The 16,839-nt window shown below is 37.0% G+C and overlaps 1 protein-coding gene across 2 annotated transcripts in view; it reads left to right on the top strand.

Annotated features, from left to right (window-relative positions):
• The window catches only part of si:dkey-49n23.1 (semaphorin-3D), a 53,763-nt gene that overhangs the window by 15,684 nt on the left and 21,240 nt on the right, over positions 1-16,839 (top strand). For both annotated transcript variants that reach the window (XM_027167713.2, XM_047808619.1), the window contains one exon: positions 2,778-2,974. In XM_027167713.2, the coding sequence (XP_027023514.2) occupies positions 2,839-2,974 (136 nt within the window). In that variant the 5' untranslated portion in view covers positions 2,778-2,838. The remainder of the gene's footprint in view (positions 1-2,777; positions 2,975-16,839) is intronic.

The following is a 16,839-nucleotide window of genomic DNA, read 5'->3' as shown; positions in this document are numbered from 1 at the left end:
TTACACTGACAGCTCCAACACCATTCATCTCAACAGCCTCCATCATGTCCCTATCTGAGACTCTGCATGTATGTCCTGCCTTTTCAGCACAACGCTCTTTATTGGGAAGAGCTCAGTGTGTGTTTGCTCTTATAAGGTCTAGATTTTAACAAGAAATGTCACGGTATTCCACCACATGCTATTTGAACTCTGTTTAACTCATTCTCAATGGCCAAATTCCTTACTTCAAGTCACTCAAACAAAGCATCCATGGATTTTAGCTGAAAGATTGATGAGAGATATCCCTACCCCAGAATGCTGTGATCTTTCTTTTTTGATTGATAAGTCATATATTCATTGAAACAAAGTCATAGTGGGGGACCAGCCAAATATCAGATTGCTTAACATTTCAACAGTCTTGTCACATGGAAGTGCCTAAGTATCAGCTACTTCCTCTTCCTGATGTGTGATGCTTTTCCCACACTTTTGTGTTTGTTTTCTTTCCTTGTATTGAAAAAGGTAATGACCGTCTTTTGTCTGGGTCATAGGAAACGAAACTCGATTTGACTCGATTTACAAATAGAATCCCCCCCCAATTAACCACATCGAATGTCTTAAATTGGATGCAAAAAAGAAAGTTAACATTTAGACCACATTTCATTTTATATAATCACATCCAAAAGTCATATATTAACCAATTACCTTAATGTTTACCATGTACTGTATTAGTTCATTTGAATTCAGCATCAACTGAGTACCATTATTCACCACTAGATTAGGTTCAGAAATGCATTGCCTCCTTTACTGAGTAGTAAGTTCATAGTGATACCGCCAATAAGAAGTCCCCTTAGAGTCCATAATGATGATGTAAAACAGGTTCTTTATTCCTCTTAAATCAAAGTTAGTAATTCCTTATAAATCAGGGTTATGAAGAAATACTATTTTAATGGGAAATGATGAGGTGTAATTCAGATAATTTCTTTTCCACCAACTAGATTCTGTCACTAGTAACCTATACATGAAATTGACCCCTGAAGGTCAATTTTGTTAAATTAATTGTATTAATACCAGATGGGTTGCTTTCACTTTGCAGAGCTCACTTTTGTTATATCCTCTCTGATTCAACATAGTGAGCAAATTCACTTCAGCAATTTGGTGGAAGCAATCTGGAATAAAGTTGTTTGATCGTTTCTTGAGTCGAGCACCCGCATTCGGTTGCTGTTATAAATTCAGCCTCAGGCTTTGGGGCCAGATCTTATGGACACTGAATGGGCCTGGGGTGTAAATCAGACTTAACATCTTACCAAACTGCTGCTGTAAAGCTTTCACCTCCTTCAAACCTTTTGATGCTCCCCAAGCTTCCCCATCCGCCTCTGAGAAGCTTAAGCAGATGCCCTGACTTGCAGACATGGAGTGGTAACGAGTGACTCAAGCTGGGCTTTTTATGCTGGAATTAAATTTATTGTTGAATTAGACTTCATCTGCCTCAAAGGTTTGCCTCAATGGTTTCTGTCTGCTGAAGATCCTGCTGAAAGATTCTGTGTTGGAGTAGAGAAGCTTAATTGGCATAGCTTTTGAGGTTTTGAATGGATGGAAAAATGTGCCCTATCTCCATTTTGCATATGTTTAGCCCTAAGCTCATTTTGCCTGTGTTTGAAACTCTCCACAGGGGTATTTGCGGTAGAATAAGTGGGTCTCTATGGCCCTATCTACAATAAACCCCAGCATGGGAACAGGCCTAGTATGAAAAGCAAGCACAAAGAAAACTTACAATTCAACAAGGCTATTTTTTGGTTTCTTGGTCAGCTAATTAGCAGAGCAAGAATAGTGATAATAGGTTTCAAAAATATTCTGCATGTTGACCTTCTAACTATCTCCAGAATGTTTTAATTGTACGATTACAACATCTATTTATTGTGTTTATGGTGCACTTAATGCCCAGTGAAGTGTTTTGAGGTTACACAAGCAATTTGTTTACGTAGTGTGACCCTTGTAAGGAAATAGAATAAAGATTGCAAGGTGCTGATTAGCCATGGGAACCTTTGTCTAAACAATGCACCAGTTTTCCCCTCAGGGTGAACCTTGTGCAGCTGAGGTCACACACTGGCACACATGCACATCAGAATCAGGTAGCGGCTTTCTGAGTAATCATGTTTGTCTTTTAAGGGTCTGTTTCTCTTAGACACTGTCACCACTTGAAGAACTTCCGCAAGCGCTGCAGGCTTCAGAATGCCGTCAGCCCCAGAGTGTGGCATTACAAAAGAGGATGTCCAGCTGGAATGGTTCACTTTTTTCAGAAAACAAGACAGACGTCAATAGGGCTAGTATCAAATTGCAGGAATGTCTTCTGGAGCTTTCTTTATCCTTATTGAGGCATCCTTAAGATGAAGTTGAAAAGGGCCTGTTTTTCCACTTGTTCGGTCATTTGTCAATTTTGAGGACTATTAAGTAGTTGGCAACATAAATAAATGTATTTTGGAAAGTCTATTTCAAACTTGATAGGCAAAACCTTTGCGTGTATGTAAGCAAATGTCATCCTTGTCAAATGGCACCTATACAAAACATGAACTTGCTTTCAAACGTGTTTTAAATATATCTTGATTATATTTAAAACATATTGAATTAATCTGACTAATTATTGCATGATTAGCTTGAATTCATCCCATTAACTGTTGACAGCATCAAGTAATCATATATCGTGAAACACTATATACACACATGCTTCTAATCATAGCTTTCCGGTCGATGCTAAATATCTTCAGTAAAATATACTTTTTCTGTGTCTTTGTGTGTTTCAGAACAGCAAAACAGTAATGTGAAAGAGAACATTTCCTGCACTGTTACTAGAAGAAACTGGAGATGAGGCTTGTGGGATTCTGGAGGACGGGGCACGCCTGTCTGTTGCTGGCTGCGGTGCTTCAGTTACTTCTGCCTGGCGTTAGAGCTGACAGGGCCTGGAACCAGTACATACCACGACTACAGCTCTCACATACAGGTTAGAAACCTAGTTTCCTAGTTTTATATTTACAGTTTAGTTTCCACATGCTATTATGTTACCAAGATCTTGGATATTTGTAAGTTCAGGCAATAAAAAACCGCAGGACTGCAAATTACGGTTTTGAGGAATCACGTTCTTGGAATTCTGGAATATTCCTATAATAAGTATAAAATGTAAACTTTATAGTACACATAATACATACAGATATTAATATGGAGTGTTTGAAATTATTGGTACTGAAGGAGTACAAAACTGATTACCTGACTTCAACATTACATTTATTATAACTTGAAACTGACATTGGAAAGCTTGAGCAAAACAGGGAAACAGAGCTAACTAAATGATGATAACTGTGATAACTGGTGATATGATGAAAGCTATTTTTGTTTCTGAAATGATTATATATAACCTCAAACTATATCATACATACTACAATTATGTCTGTGTATTTATTAATTGAATCAAAAATAAGTATAGAAAATAATGCTATTAAGGACTTAACACTGTGCATGTTGTGTGTATGTGTTCTTCAAAGTACTGTATAAGCAATAAATTTTCTAATATGCTTATAGATCCACTTTTCCTTTCACATTTTTGTAATTAGAGCATTTTTCTTTTACATTTCAAGTCTTGACCCTTTCCTTTTTACAATGTTATCACTGTGATGAATGTGGACACTATTACAGTGTCCAAAAAAACAACAGCTCTAAAGATAAGTTTTGGCCCCTGTGATATTTCACTTGGCATCCCACAGGGTGTCTGTCTGATCATTCTCTTCACAAAGACGCTCATCCCTAGAGCACTTGGCTGTTATCAGCTCATCCCAGTCCACCCTCAGCACTGACCTCCAGAACTTTCCGGAACCGGCCAGTACTCTGCCGACTTCCTGACAGGAAAGAGCCTCACAAGGGAGGAGTCATACAGTGTCTTATATTCTTTACTGCTAATGTGTTTCCCATTATCTCTAAGCATTTTTATACTCTGTCTCAACATACACATCATCACTGAGGCGCCAGTTATTTATGACACAGGAGCAGCACACCTCCAAAGCTGGGCAGAGAGTCTCTAACCCAGACGTTAGTCATTACTATAGAAAGGTATCTGTAAGGAGGCCAGTTGCCTCACTTAGGGAGGAAATAAGAAGAAAAACAAAATTTGCACACAATGCTTTAAAAAAAGGTTAGCTGTCAGTTTCCTGTTTTAGAGGACCTTCAATTAGATTTGTTGGCTGTAGTATTTCTTGGTTAATCTTCATGGAAAAAAGAAAGTTTAGACTGGAGCCTTTGGTCCAAGAGCTTTAGGAAAATAATACATAGTTACCCTGAATAATGTCTGCACATGCCTGAAAAAAACCTGTCGGATAGTATCAACTCTTTGGTTAACATGAACCGATTGCAGCTAATTGGCATTATGGTGCCTGACTGGATTTGATGCCCCACATTTGCTACAGGATTAACCCTTAAAAACAGAGCCCTGTTGACAGATTGACATAAAATAGATGTTCCATTGACAGCATTATATGTCTGGTTCTCACCACAGTAATACTCAGAGATATTTTTCCCCTGACAGAAGACGTGGACAGCAAAGTGGATTACAACCAAAGTAAACGGGCCTCATGGTTGCAAATTACATCATGTCTCTGTTTCTGTTTAGCAGGATTGAGCTTCAGAATGACAATTAACATTCTGGCAGCTGTGCTTCTCAGTTTTTGTCTTACATTGTGAGATTTTGAGGGGTTAATCAAACACCCCCCCCCCCCCCCAAAAAAAAAAAAAAAAAAAAAAAAGCCATATAAAAGGTTCCAGTGGTGGACTTCAGTCATCTCTTAGAGTCAAATATTCAATAGTATTCATTTTCTGTGTATATCACTGTTTAAGTCCACCTCTACATGCTGTAATTCTGTCTGTTCTTGGAATGTGACCCATTCAAGATAGTTAGGCTGCTGGTGCCATGTGGTGTCATGGCGACGGCCTCTGACTGTGTGACATCTGTGTACATGTCGGATGGCTCTACTCTTTAAGCTCTGACCTAATGAAGCTGTCAAGTCACGGACACTGAACAGGGCACACAGCCTTGCTAAAGAATGCTTTTAATTAGGGGAAGTACACAGCGAAACACTGGGCCACTGTGGCATGAGGGCATGAGTGTATCATCTACACTACCGCAAGCAGATAAATGATTAGCTAAGGAAAGAAAGCTGCTTTTATCCAGAAGACCAGAGCTGCATGTTATCTAGCAGGATTTAACAGGATGGTCATTTTCAATTGAAGTTAACCACACTTGCCTGATGCTAGATATCTGCTAGATAACAATATCTATCCCTAAACCTGATCCAAATTATCACTTGCTTAAGTTTCACTAAAGTAATACTGCCATGTCTTTTGGATAAATCATATTCAAAGTGATTGCTTTGGTCCCTCTAATTTTACACTCTTACACTAGATCACATCATCTTCATGACCGCTGCTGATTAAAATAGATCAAAGCTTTTATAGAGATATCCTGTTGAATTGTAAATGGTTAGGTATCAATAGGCCAAGCAGCATGTGGTCCAGCTTCTCTTGAAAAAGGGAGCAGGATCTGGAGTACCTCACTTGCCTGAAGTATCTCTCATGCTGAAGTAAAGTGTGTGTGTAGGTGTGTGTGTGATGCATAGCATAATGTCTAAGGGACTTAATGTGTTGCAGAACATTGAGGGACTTAATGCAGTAAACAGCACAAAGAGCTAAAGGTGTTCTTGTCATTGCTCTGTGTCTGTGCAGCTCCATTACCCCAACACCACAGGGAGTCCAGAACTCATCCCACACATCCCATTCAGTGACTAATTTACTAAGTGTTTATTTTCATGGAACATAGATGATAGCCGTGGCAAGCCATTTTAAGCCTTGTTATAATGTGAGAAAAGAAAAGAATGCCTCTTGAAACAGCTTCAGTATTTCCTTCTGTTTTTTGGTGCAAGCTTAAAGTAATACACCACTTACATGGATGGACTCATAAAGATGGATTTTTACTGATATTAATTAATTGCTTAATGAATAAGTGCAGTGAACCTCATGAGGGCAAAGTCCTGTGAGGCCAATGAGAAAACAAATTCAAGAAGAATTTACACAAGTCTCAGGGTGGACCTTTTAACACGGGGAAATAATACATGTGGATGTATTCAGATGCAAAAAATTCTATCATGTTCCAGTTTCAACCAATCAAATATTAGTATTATTAGTACTATTATTCAGTAACTACTAGCAATTATTCATTAACTACACTGAAACTAATAGCCACAAGAAAAAACACTGGTTGTCTAAACCAACCTACATTCTTCATGCACTAAAATAAATTAATTGAGTAACATTAATAGAATTGGTTTTCATGCATCCATCATGATTAAACAATACAATCAAACACATTGCACTGTTATACAACAGACAAATTACCACTGCACTATTCTACCATATTTTATTTACCTAAATTGAATATTTTACTCCAACATACAATGAGATTTTACAGAGTAATGAGTTCACATTAATACAACATGAATTGATTACACTCACTCTACATAAAACAGTATAGTAATTAATATATGTATGTGCGTTAATGACTTTTTCTTAAATCTGGATAACGACATATACCGTTTTATCAGTGTGGGTGCCAATTTCTTCAGAACAGGGTTACACTTCTTGGTCATTTACATAGGAAGCCAAATGCTAAAAGCACAAGCTAGATCATTTTGGAAAGAGCTACAGGTGTGTTCAGTCAGCTGTATATGGGGATTTATGCGAAAGGGAGTGAAATGTGTAAGATTTAAAAGAAATGAGACAGACATGTACTCACATGCACATCCTCCCAACACACACACACACACACACACATTAGTGAGCTTGAGGGCAGATGTTTTATATAAATGAAGATATCATAAAATAGCAGCCTCATGAAGACTCTGTAGGAAGAAAGGAGATGTCATGTTAGCTTTGCAGCCAATTAAGCACAGAAACTTGTCCTGGTCTTAACCTTTTGTGTTTCTACTGTATTCTGAGGATTTATCTCAGTTTCTACAAGTTAGTGAGCTCAGGGTCCTATTTACTGGCTTCTCTAGATACCAAATGAATCATGGCCCATTGATGGTCTAGAAATACAACTTTGATCTGGCTGTAAAATATCTGTGAAGAACTTATCAGTATCTGTCAGATATGGTTGCATTTTAGCCCACAATATACTTTAATATAGTATTATCTGCCTATTGTTTATCTTGGAATGTTTCAAGGAAATTTCTTCTGTTTAAGTCTTTAAAGCCTTATTTATTATACCTCTTTTTTCCATTTTGAAATATTATTAGGAAAAACATTACTGAAGTGAGGAAAAAAACACAACTGGGTATGATATCATTGGAAAATGAGGTAGAGCATGAACCAGTTTTACTATGAAAAAAAAGCCCACCAGAAAAGTTCATCATTTTAAAAACAATTCATGAAACGTGTTTGTTCCTGTTACCTTTTATTTTAAAGCATCTATAAAACGTTAATTGTCAACCTTTCTTAAAGTCAACAATAAATATGATTTTTTTTAGTAAAAATATTGAAGTTTACATTTGGCTGTTTAAACTTGCTGATAATGGAGACTCCTTCCATACATGGTAATCTCCTTATAGCAATATTCACATTTTTAGTTGTTAAAAAGCAGCATGTTCAATCTATTTGACTTTAGACTTATATTATGTTGCATATTTAAGGTATAAGGTACCAGTGAATTAGACATTACTATAGAAACTATCATAATTAGTTATGTATTCATATTAATATATACGTAATATTGATATAATCTGTCATAGCCGATATATAAATAATATCCAGTTCTGAAAATTTAAAAGCACAAAGTATATATAAAGGTAGATAAAGGTATAGAGAATTTCTTCTGTCGTTAAATAACAAGCAGACAGTAGGTAAGCCACTTGGGTGCAAATGTACAGTTATTTGGTTTGGCCATGCTGTTTATACAATTTCTAATTTCTCTGTCTTGCCAGGATTCCTTTTTATAAAGTATATATCTTCAGTAAGAGGTATTTACAATGCAACTGTCAGCTGATATCAGTTAAAAGCTTGCAGCAATCTTATTGCAATCGTGAGTCAGATGGAAAGAATAACAAGCTATTCTTTAAGGTTTGGCTACATGTCATTGTTGCTGCAAGTCACTAATGTTACTTAAGTCTATTTGTTACTTAAAGCTGTGGTAGTAAGACATTAACCATTCTGATAGTGGACAATGTTCCATGGCAGGGATTCAGTATAAGCAATGGCAGAATAATGGCTGGGAATTCATAGCCTCCACAGTGACAGGTACACTTAGACATAATTTCCTCATACCATAACTTGTCCATATGTTTTTATATTTCTCGCACTCTCCTCTGCTTACATTCTTCTGTCCTCTGTTTCAACCCAGTTCTCCATAACCATCTTCCCTTATTAAACGCAGATCCTCTTTCCCACTCTTGCTACTTTCCACATATTTAAATGCTCATAAATTTTATGATCAAAATTTTTTTTATGATTAATGATAAAGCTTTGTTAAAATCACTTTTTAAAATTCATTAGTTGAACAATTTACTCTTCTTCAACCATTTGTGATTCCCTTGATCCCTTGTTGTTTACATTTACATTTACAGCATTTGGCAGACGCCCTTATCCAGAGCGACGTACATACGTGCTTAAATCTCTAAATCTTCTATCTCATGTTGTGATGCTCTTCTTACACTGTGGTTTGATGTAGCAGAACTCAGTCATACATTAGTCCTCATTCTTTGCTATTGAAACCTCCAAGTGCAAAGTAGAGTGAGTAGGGGGCAGGGATTTCTTTAGTTCTTGTCATTCCGCCTTGTTTTCCCTTTCCCCCCTCATCAGGCTAATGAGGCTGACCCTCAACACCTCCTGCAGAGTGGGGCCTTGTGAGTAATTATGGTCACTGGCTTCCACTGACCCAGGCTAAAGGACCCAGAGTCTCAGTGGAGTCTCACAATATCCGCCAACTTTAAACTGGATATCTGGTTATTGCAAGTTTGAGACAGAGAAGATGAAGAAGGCAGGAAATTAAAGTTAACCTGCCTTCCTTCCTTTAGAGTGGTCTCACCTCTCATAATGGGAAGAAAACTATTTTCAGCTGAGCTCAAAGAACAATGGATTTATTTTTTTGAATTTCTCATTCCCTCCAGGTCCTCTAATTCTTTTAAAACACACTTTCAATTGAAAGAAATATGTATAAAAGTCTCTTAAATAAATCAGATTTTTATTACATTTTTATTATTAAAAAAAAAACTTTTCCCTTGAGTGTGTCGCTCTCTCTGTTCTAAATCATATATGAGTTAGCCTTAAAGTAATTCATGTATTTTGTATTAGTGTCAGGCATTGCAAAATCTTACAGAGAAAACCAAACACAACCACCACATGGCTGGGGATAAAATTAACATTGACTTTGCCATTCTGCCATTGCTTCACCTCATTTATGTTTATGAGCCCATCATTTTCGCTGGGGAATACATTAAACTTTCATATAATCGAAAGCACAGATTCCCCATGGACCTAATAAAGGCTGGAGGAAACCTGAGGAGAGACATATTTTTGCCGCCACACTCTCTGTCTTAGCCTCCATGAAGAAAAACAACTGGAAATGGTCAGAGTTATGTTTTGGTGCCCATAACTACTGAAAGTAGGACTTCAGCTTTTCAGGTACTAAAACTCATTCGGAAATTCATCATTTACATGACCAAAGATAGATGTCTTCATAACTGTCTTTTATTAAACCATTTACAAATCATTACCTGATTCCATCCAGATGATAATAGCTTCCTGAGAATTAGGGAATAAGCCTGTGGTGTCAGGATATTTTGTTACTGTTGTGAAATCTTAATGAATTATCTGTCACTGACTGTTGCATCAATCTGTTACTGTTGTTTAAACTCCCACAAGGCGATAGTAATCTCTCTATCATCATGACCCCATAGCTCTTAGTTGCCTCATTTTATTGCCATGTGACTATTTTTCTTTTTCTTGTTATTAAAGCACTGTCCTGCTATACTATGCACTGTAAGGAATGGCAACTGGAGTACGTAACATTACTATAGATCCTGCAAGCCTCAACAATTGGTGCTGAAAGAGTTCTTGCTGTTTATACAGCAAATGCATTCCATGATAGCGAAAACACTGCACCAATGCTATGTCATTAATCTGTCTCTTACTGTTTTTCACTGGATAATGAATACAGATAACTGTACATAGTAATAGTATGTGTAGTAATGATGTTAAAAATACCATACTATCTTTTCTGTTCTTGACCTAACACATAACTTGTAAAATCAAATGATCTTTTAGTGTTAAGTCTAGTGAATTTTAATTAAATATTTTCTATGCTAAAGTTATGGAAGACTAATGGATTAAAAAATGTAGCCACTTGTTTCAAGAAATCTAAAACAAGGAAACATTATTTAGGTATGTATAGTCTTAATTCTAATAACCAGCGTGAATCTGCCAGGCGAGTTTCTGTCAAAATCCAGATTTCAAACTTTGACATGCAAAGTTCATTTCCTGTGATATTTTGCAAGTTGGAGATTATTTAAGATGCAGAACTTTTGGACTGTAAAATAACCGGAATAACATCATTGCATGCTTTGCAACATATGGCAACCACAAATAATGAAAGGATAATAGGAACAACACGGTTAAGAGAACAGCATGAATGTAGTGTGTTTAAGTACCTGCTGAAGTTATGCTCACAAGAAACTTTGATATAAACAGAATACAGATTTGCATGTATTAAGGTGAAATACAGAGAGAAGCTTAGAGCAGAAACATAATGACTTGTTTCAGTAATTGGCATGAAATAAACAGGGGTCTGATTTAATATAAACACTAAACACAAAGAGAATGACGAACCCTATTCTTTTCTTCCTTTGTATTATAATGAGGATCTCTGAGAGGATCACTGAGAGATTGATGTCAGTTTTTCCAGATATGCATCCCTGGCCATTGCAGATGTTAGACATCTTGGCTGACAGCTTAAACTCCATGTTGACTATTATACTGCCCTATACTTTGCTTACACAACTGTTCGGGTGCAGATACAGTTTGCAAGGAGATATTTCCCTGGTATGTGCTTTCTCTTCTTCAATAGCTGCTGGGATATTTGCCTTTCCACCGATCCTACAGACTTTTGGCATCCTTGTGTTTTTTCTTCCACTCGAGCTTTACGGCCAATCAAATAGCCTGAGTAGAAAGAAGGTGAGATGGAAGTTCAGATATAATTCTGCACATAGTTGGGTTCCATTAGGTTGATGAGATACACATGAAGTTAGGAACCTTATTTAACACGTCTTTCTATAAAGGTCTGCTTAATACCACTCTAATTGTTTTCAGCATTTGCCCTTGGGGTTGCTACACTGACAAATTTAATTTGAGTGCAGATTCTTTCAGTAATCATTGATTTCCCAGTACCACATTTTTGAATGGTCAGGTTCCTCATCTCTGCTGTGTCTGTAAACTTTTATATCGGTCTATCAGTGAGATTGCTGCAGGTGTTGGGCACAGGACCAGAAAGTTTCTGCTGTAGATTGTAAACATTTTGTAAGAATTGTTTGGTTTTTGTTTCAAAAACACACCCATGAGAAAACACTTATCCTTGTGAACTCAACAAACCCTTTCTCTATGCCTACAGTGGAAGACAAGAGAGAGCCAAGCGTAGAGTAACTATAGAATGAATTGATTTGGAATTTGGAATATATCCAATAATACTGTCAAATACGTAAAAGCTCATCGCAAATAGGGTTCCTGGGTGGCCTAATCCATGTCAAGACCTAATCCTGTCTTACTCTATAACGATAATGGATATCAAGACCCCACCTATGACCTGTTAAAGCTTGGTTCATAAGCTTAAAGATAAAACATGCATGGCCATTGGCACTGACTTATCAGAATTAATCAGTGTTAGCAGATGGATAATTTGAAGATGACATTAGCATTGAAACCTCAAATACAACTGTCTTTGAGTTATTTTTTGAGCAACCTTCAGGAAGCATTGCACTGCTAATATAGGGCCACATTCCGAGTCACTGAATGTAAAAATGTGTATAGAGGATTTAATATAATTGTGCACACTGGTATTCAGATCTCAGATATAACTACAGACTTAAGCTCTATTCAGAAGCATATTGTAATTATTCATAAAAATGTTTAACGCATCTCTAAAAAACTTCCTCTGATAAATACTGGTAAGCTGTAGACTTATGTTCCTTAGTCACTAACTCTGAGTATAAGCCATGTACCATAAGATGTAAAACAAAGCAAAGCAATTCATTATTGTAGAATCTTGGTGAAATTACTGCCATTAAGTATATGTATATGTAATACACATTTAAAGCATTTACTACATTCACTGCATTACTGGTCATTCTGACAAATGAAACTGGGGTAATATGTGTCTTAAATAGTTGTATTTGTCCATAGAACCACAAAGCTTTATAATTCAAAGATAGACTTTTGTAAGAGTGTATACTGATTCAGCACGGTTGGTATAACTTACCCAAATGGTTATTTGACCATCTGCATCATGTCTGCTTGATTAGTGCTGTCTTATGCAGCATATTGTAGAGAGAACAATGTGTGTGTTGCTTAACTGGACCCCCATCAGAGTCTCTGGAGAAAAAACACAGTTACATACTGTACATGCCACCTTTATAAACATGTCATCATTCACTCCGATCATCACAACCAGTAAGAGTCAGCTCAGTCAGTTCCTCAGTGCAAACTAGCCATTGTTTTTCATTTGTTTTTCATTTGCTTCTTTGCAGTTGTCATGTTTGCAGTTTTAATCAAGCTGCAGTTTTGCAGCTTGATTAATTCAGTAGGATCCTGCCCTAAGTCCAGGCCAAATGGACCTCAGCCATTTTTCTCTCTTTCAACCTGATGATGGCCTCAGCCTCCTGGTTCCAACTCATTCCTTTAGACTAGAGCTGTTGGTGAAATACTGTCTCTAAGGTCAAAATGCACAAGCTAAAAAAACTTTAAACCTCCTCCTAACATGATAAGAAATCCCAGCTTGGTGTAAGACCTTTGAATTATGGGTTGGCACCTTAAAATTCACCTCCTGTGTTAAGGAGTGATGAGCTGTGCATAATTTTGATAACATGATCACGTGACCAAGGGGAAATTTTCCAAAGTTTATAGGACAGAATTGTGCATGATAAGATGTGAGAGAAGTGTAGGAAGTGGTCAAAGTAAGTGAGTTTATCAGTGAGATGGAAAGTATCAAGATGGGCGAATTATTCACATTTGTGACCTTTAATTTTGACCAGTGTAAAAAGTGCGGTACTTTCTAAAATAATGATTTTAACATGTGGTCCAAGTCAGTGCATGGTGTCATAAGTCTATAATAGCAAAATATAGTGAATATTATACACTAAATGGCCAAAGGTTTATAGACACACGACTTTCACTTCTGTGCCAAGTACAAAGTAACTCTACTTGGTGATTGGTGAGTATGGTAAAATTAAAAGAAAAAAGCAAACAAAAAAAAAAAACTAATCATGCTATGTTGGATCTACACCTTTTTTTGTTTACTGAACCATCAACATGGAGGCCTGCAAGATGAACACTGTGACACCCAGGTCTCTGTTTGTCTCTCAGCAAACATTTGAGGTTAAAGGTTTCTCAGTGATTGCATTGGGAAGGCAAAAAGGAATGCAGCAGGTGTTGTTGGCTGCATAGCCCTTTTTGCAAGTGTTGTAATGGATGGGATTGACAATTTCCAATTAAAATATTTATTTGTACATGTCAGTGAGCAATTGCCATGTCTTATTTAAGGAACTATTAAGTCCCATTAAACAGTCATACTGTTGGCCCAAAATGGGGCCAGTGAAGAATAATACTGTGCTTAAACAATTACTGTGTTACTTCACATGTGTTTTAGAGTTTGGTATCATGGGGCTCTAGGAACATATTTAAAACACTTGCATATTGTACTGTATCAACCAAACTCACTGTAAAGCTACACTAACATTGCTATGACTACATTTTGCATTGGTACAGTAAACTGTACACCTGGGTGAACATGTATAAAGAATAGCTTATTTTAGTAAAGAATTGTAAGTTTAAACTGAAAAAGCTAGAGGTAGTAACCACAAAAAACTCCTGAAAGACAAGCTAATGTTTTGAATATATTAATTGTAGTATTCATTAGCGGCCCATACTGTGTTCTTTCTATTCTTTGTTGTCATTAAGTTCACCAGTGCATGCATGTCTCTTAACACAGTAGTGAAATTTCTAATTATCTAGACTCTAGTGCATGCTCTATGTATTTATGTGATTCCTTTGGTTGGCTTGGGAATTCCCACTGCATGGGGCTGGAATGCAAATGTCTGTCATGAAGCCCTTAGTAGCCCCTGAAGAGGATACTTCATCACTGGCACTCCGCACTTCTCCCTCAGCCAATTAATCTCCATCAGCAAGTAGCAGGACATGGTGACAAGTCGCACTGTTTTCTAAGGCCCTGACATGTAAAGAGCGGTTTTCTTTCCAACAAGTGAAAAACAGTCCAGGGATAAAGTAGATTTTTTGAATTGGACTTTTACTAGGGAAGGGGTAATTCAGCATGAAAACCACTGGCTCAGTGGAAAGAAAGAAATAACAAATAGCTGTAGAAAGTTCTTGTTTAATGTTCAATCTGTCAAGTTAACATCACTCACTAATATAAAGGACAAAAACTGTAGTTTGACAAATTCAGAGACAGTAGTGACTGAAGAAATGGCAGGCATGAATGAGTAAATGATAAATGCATTAGCTAGACCACCAGGCAAGTGGAAACACCAGTGTGCTTACCCTATCCCCTGTTTTTGCATGACCAGAAACTTAAATGATTACAGTAAAAAGGGGTATTAAATTTAATATAATATGATTAATATAATAACATATGGCCAGCTAGGTAGCTAGTTAAATGCATTTATATAGACTAAGGGCAATGAACCATTACATGAATGTATATGAGCTGCAGAGTTTTCTGCATCGCAACTAAAAAATACCATTGAAGTCTGGATAACATTTTTTAAAATCATGTTCCTGATTCAGAAAAGATCAATTGTCTTGAACGCTAATTATTCTACTTAGTACAATCCGTTCAATCGTCAGTCAGGTCATCACTCAGCCGGTGTGTGTAGTGCAACAATTGGTGCGATTATTGTTGTTGTGTGTTGCGGTGTCACACCACCATGAAGTGCAATTTCTTTTATCATACATTTCAAATAAAGCTTTTTTGTTTCACTTGTCAGTAGGAAGTTTGAGTGGGGTCACCGTTTTTTTCATGGTCATGTAAAATATCTGATGATTTGTTAAGTACATTTTTACCTGCACATTTTGCATAATCTGTATGAACTGTATAACATTATTTCGCCCTAAACATCAGAGTCAATTCTCAGAACGTTTTCTTTTTCTATGTAAACTGCCACCACCTGCCATAGTAGATAGAAATTGTTGTAAAATCACACTCTGATGTACTTTAAAGCCTCCACCATAGATACAGAGACTGCTTTCAGACAAAACACCACGTCAACGTGTAAGCGTAGACGTTTCCCCATGAGTTCTCTGGCTGTCTGTTGGACATGGTGCACATGTTAGCTGATGGTGTGCAGGGTTAATTGGCACTGATTGGCCGGGGTCACTTTCTGCCTTGTTAAACTTCTTCTCCCCAGGAGAGAGTGGACGCAGCGAGGCATGCTTAAGCTATGAAGGAGAGTATGCATGTGTGTGTTCTGTTTGCATAACCTGCACCAGTCCGAGTAACTGCTTCCACAGTTCCCAGCTGGGACAACATGCACATATCTCCACAAGCGTATCGGAAGGTCTAATTTGTGAAAGTGGACCTAAAAGGTAGTGTTAGGACATATGATTGACATATTTATTTTTAGGTGTCTTTCAAATAAACGATACCCTTTCATTGACCCTAATCGTGAGACTTTTGATTGACAAGGAGTCAAAATGCACCAGTGATCTGCACTGTTTTTGGAAACCTTATTAGTTTTTGTTGTATGCTCGAATTTGCAAATAATATATATACTACTGAAAATAGAAGATGTGGATTTAGCTCACATATTAATTAATATAATGATAACTTTTCACCAGGTAAGTGAACGTTCCACTCTACTTGCCGAGTCAAAGGTTTTGTCAATACAGTATGTCCAACTAATCAGGCTAGAGAATGACTAATGTAATTTACTTCACAAGCATGATAAGTAAATTGTTCCTCTTAATGCAGACAGTGGAAAATAAGCATGCACTGATGTCCCTGAAAGGGGTGACATTAAGACTTGAACAGTTTGTTAAAGATCACTATAATGCACTTTGCTGAGTTTCAACATTACTTTCCAATCCTTAATCTAAATAAAGTTGCCTAGCAGTTGTGCATGCTAAATAAATTGCAAAGTAAAATAGTTTTTACTGAAGGCCAAACCAATACTTGGTTTATTTGTGTAGAGCCTGAGACTTGTTTTGAGTTACAGAGGAATATATGATCCATGAAGCATGTTACATTTAAACCAGAATATCAAATGAAAGTTTGTGTTTTGTGAAAGTATATAAGGAGCAGGTTTTTCTTTCTTTCTCTGGTTGTTGGCAAAGTGATGGAAAAAAAGCTGGTGACCTCTAAAACAGCAGCTTCCTGAACTTGTCTGCCTACACATGAAACACTGATACCCTGAACACATAATCTGCTTGACCAGGCAATGATTTGTACACAACATTTATCTCTTTGGAGTAGAGGGTGTTGCTGACAAAGCGCCACAAGGTCAGACACCACAAGATCACTTTTAAAATAGATTTAATAATTATAATAATAAGTGT

This window comes from Tachysurus fulvidraco, chromosome 2 (genome assembly GCF_022655615.1).
Source record: "Tachysurus fulvidraco isolate hzauxx_2018 chromosome 2, HZAU_PFXX_2.0, whole genome shotgun sequence".
Lineage (NCBI taxonomy): Eukaryota > Metazoa > Chordata > Actinopteri > Siluriformes > Bagridae > Tachysurus > Tachysurus fulvidraco.
Note: the sequence above shows the minus strand (reverse complement) of the source record. Positions and strands in the feature narration are given on the sequence as shown.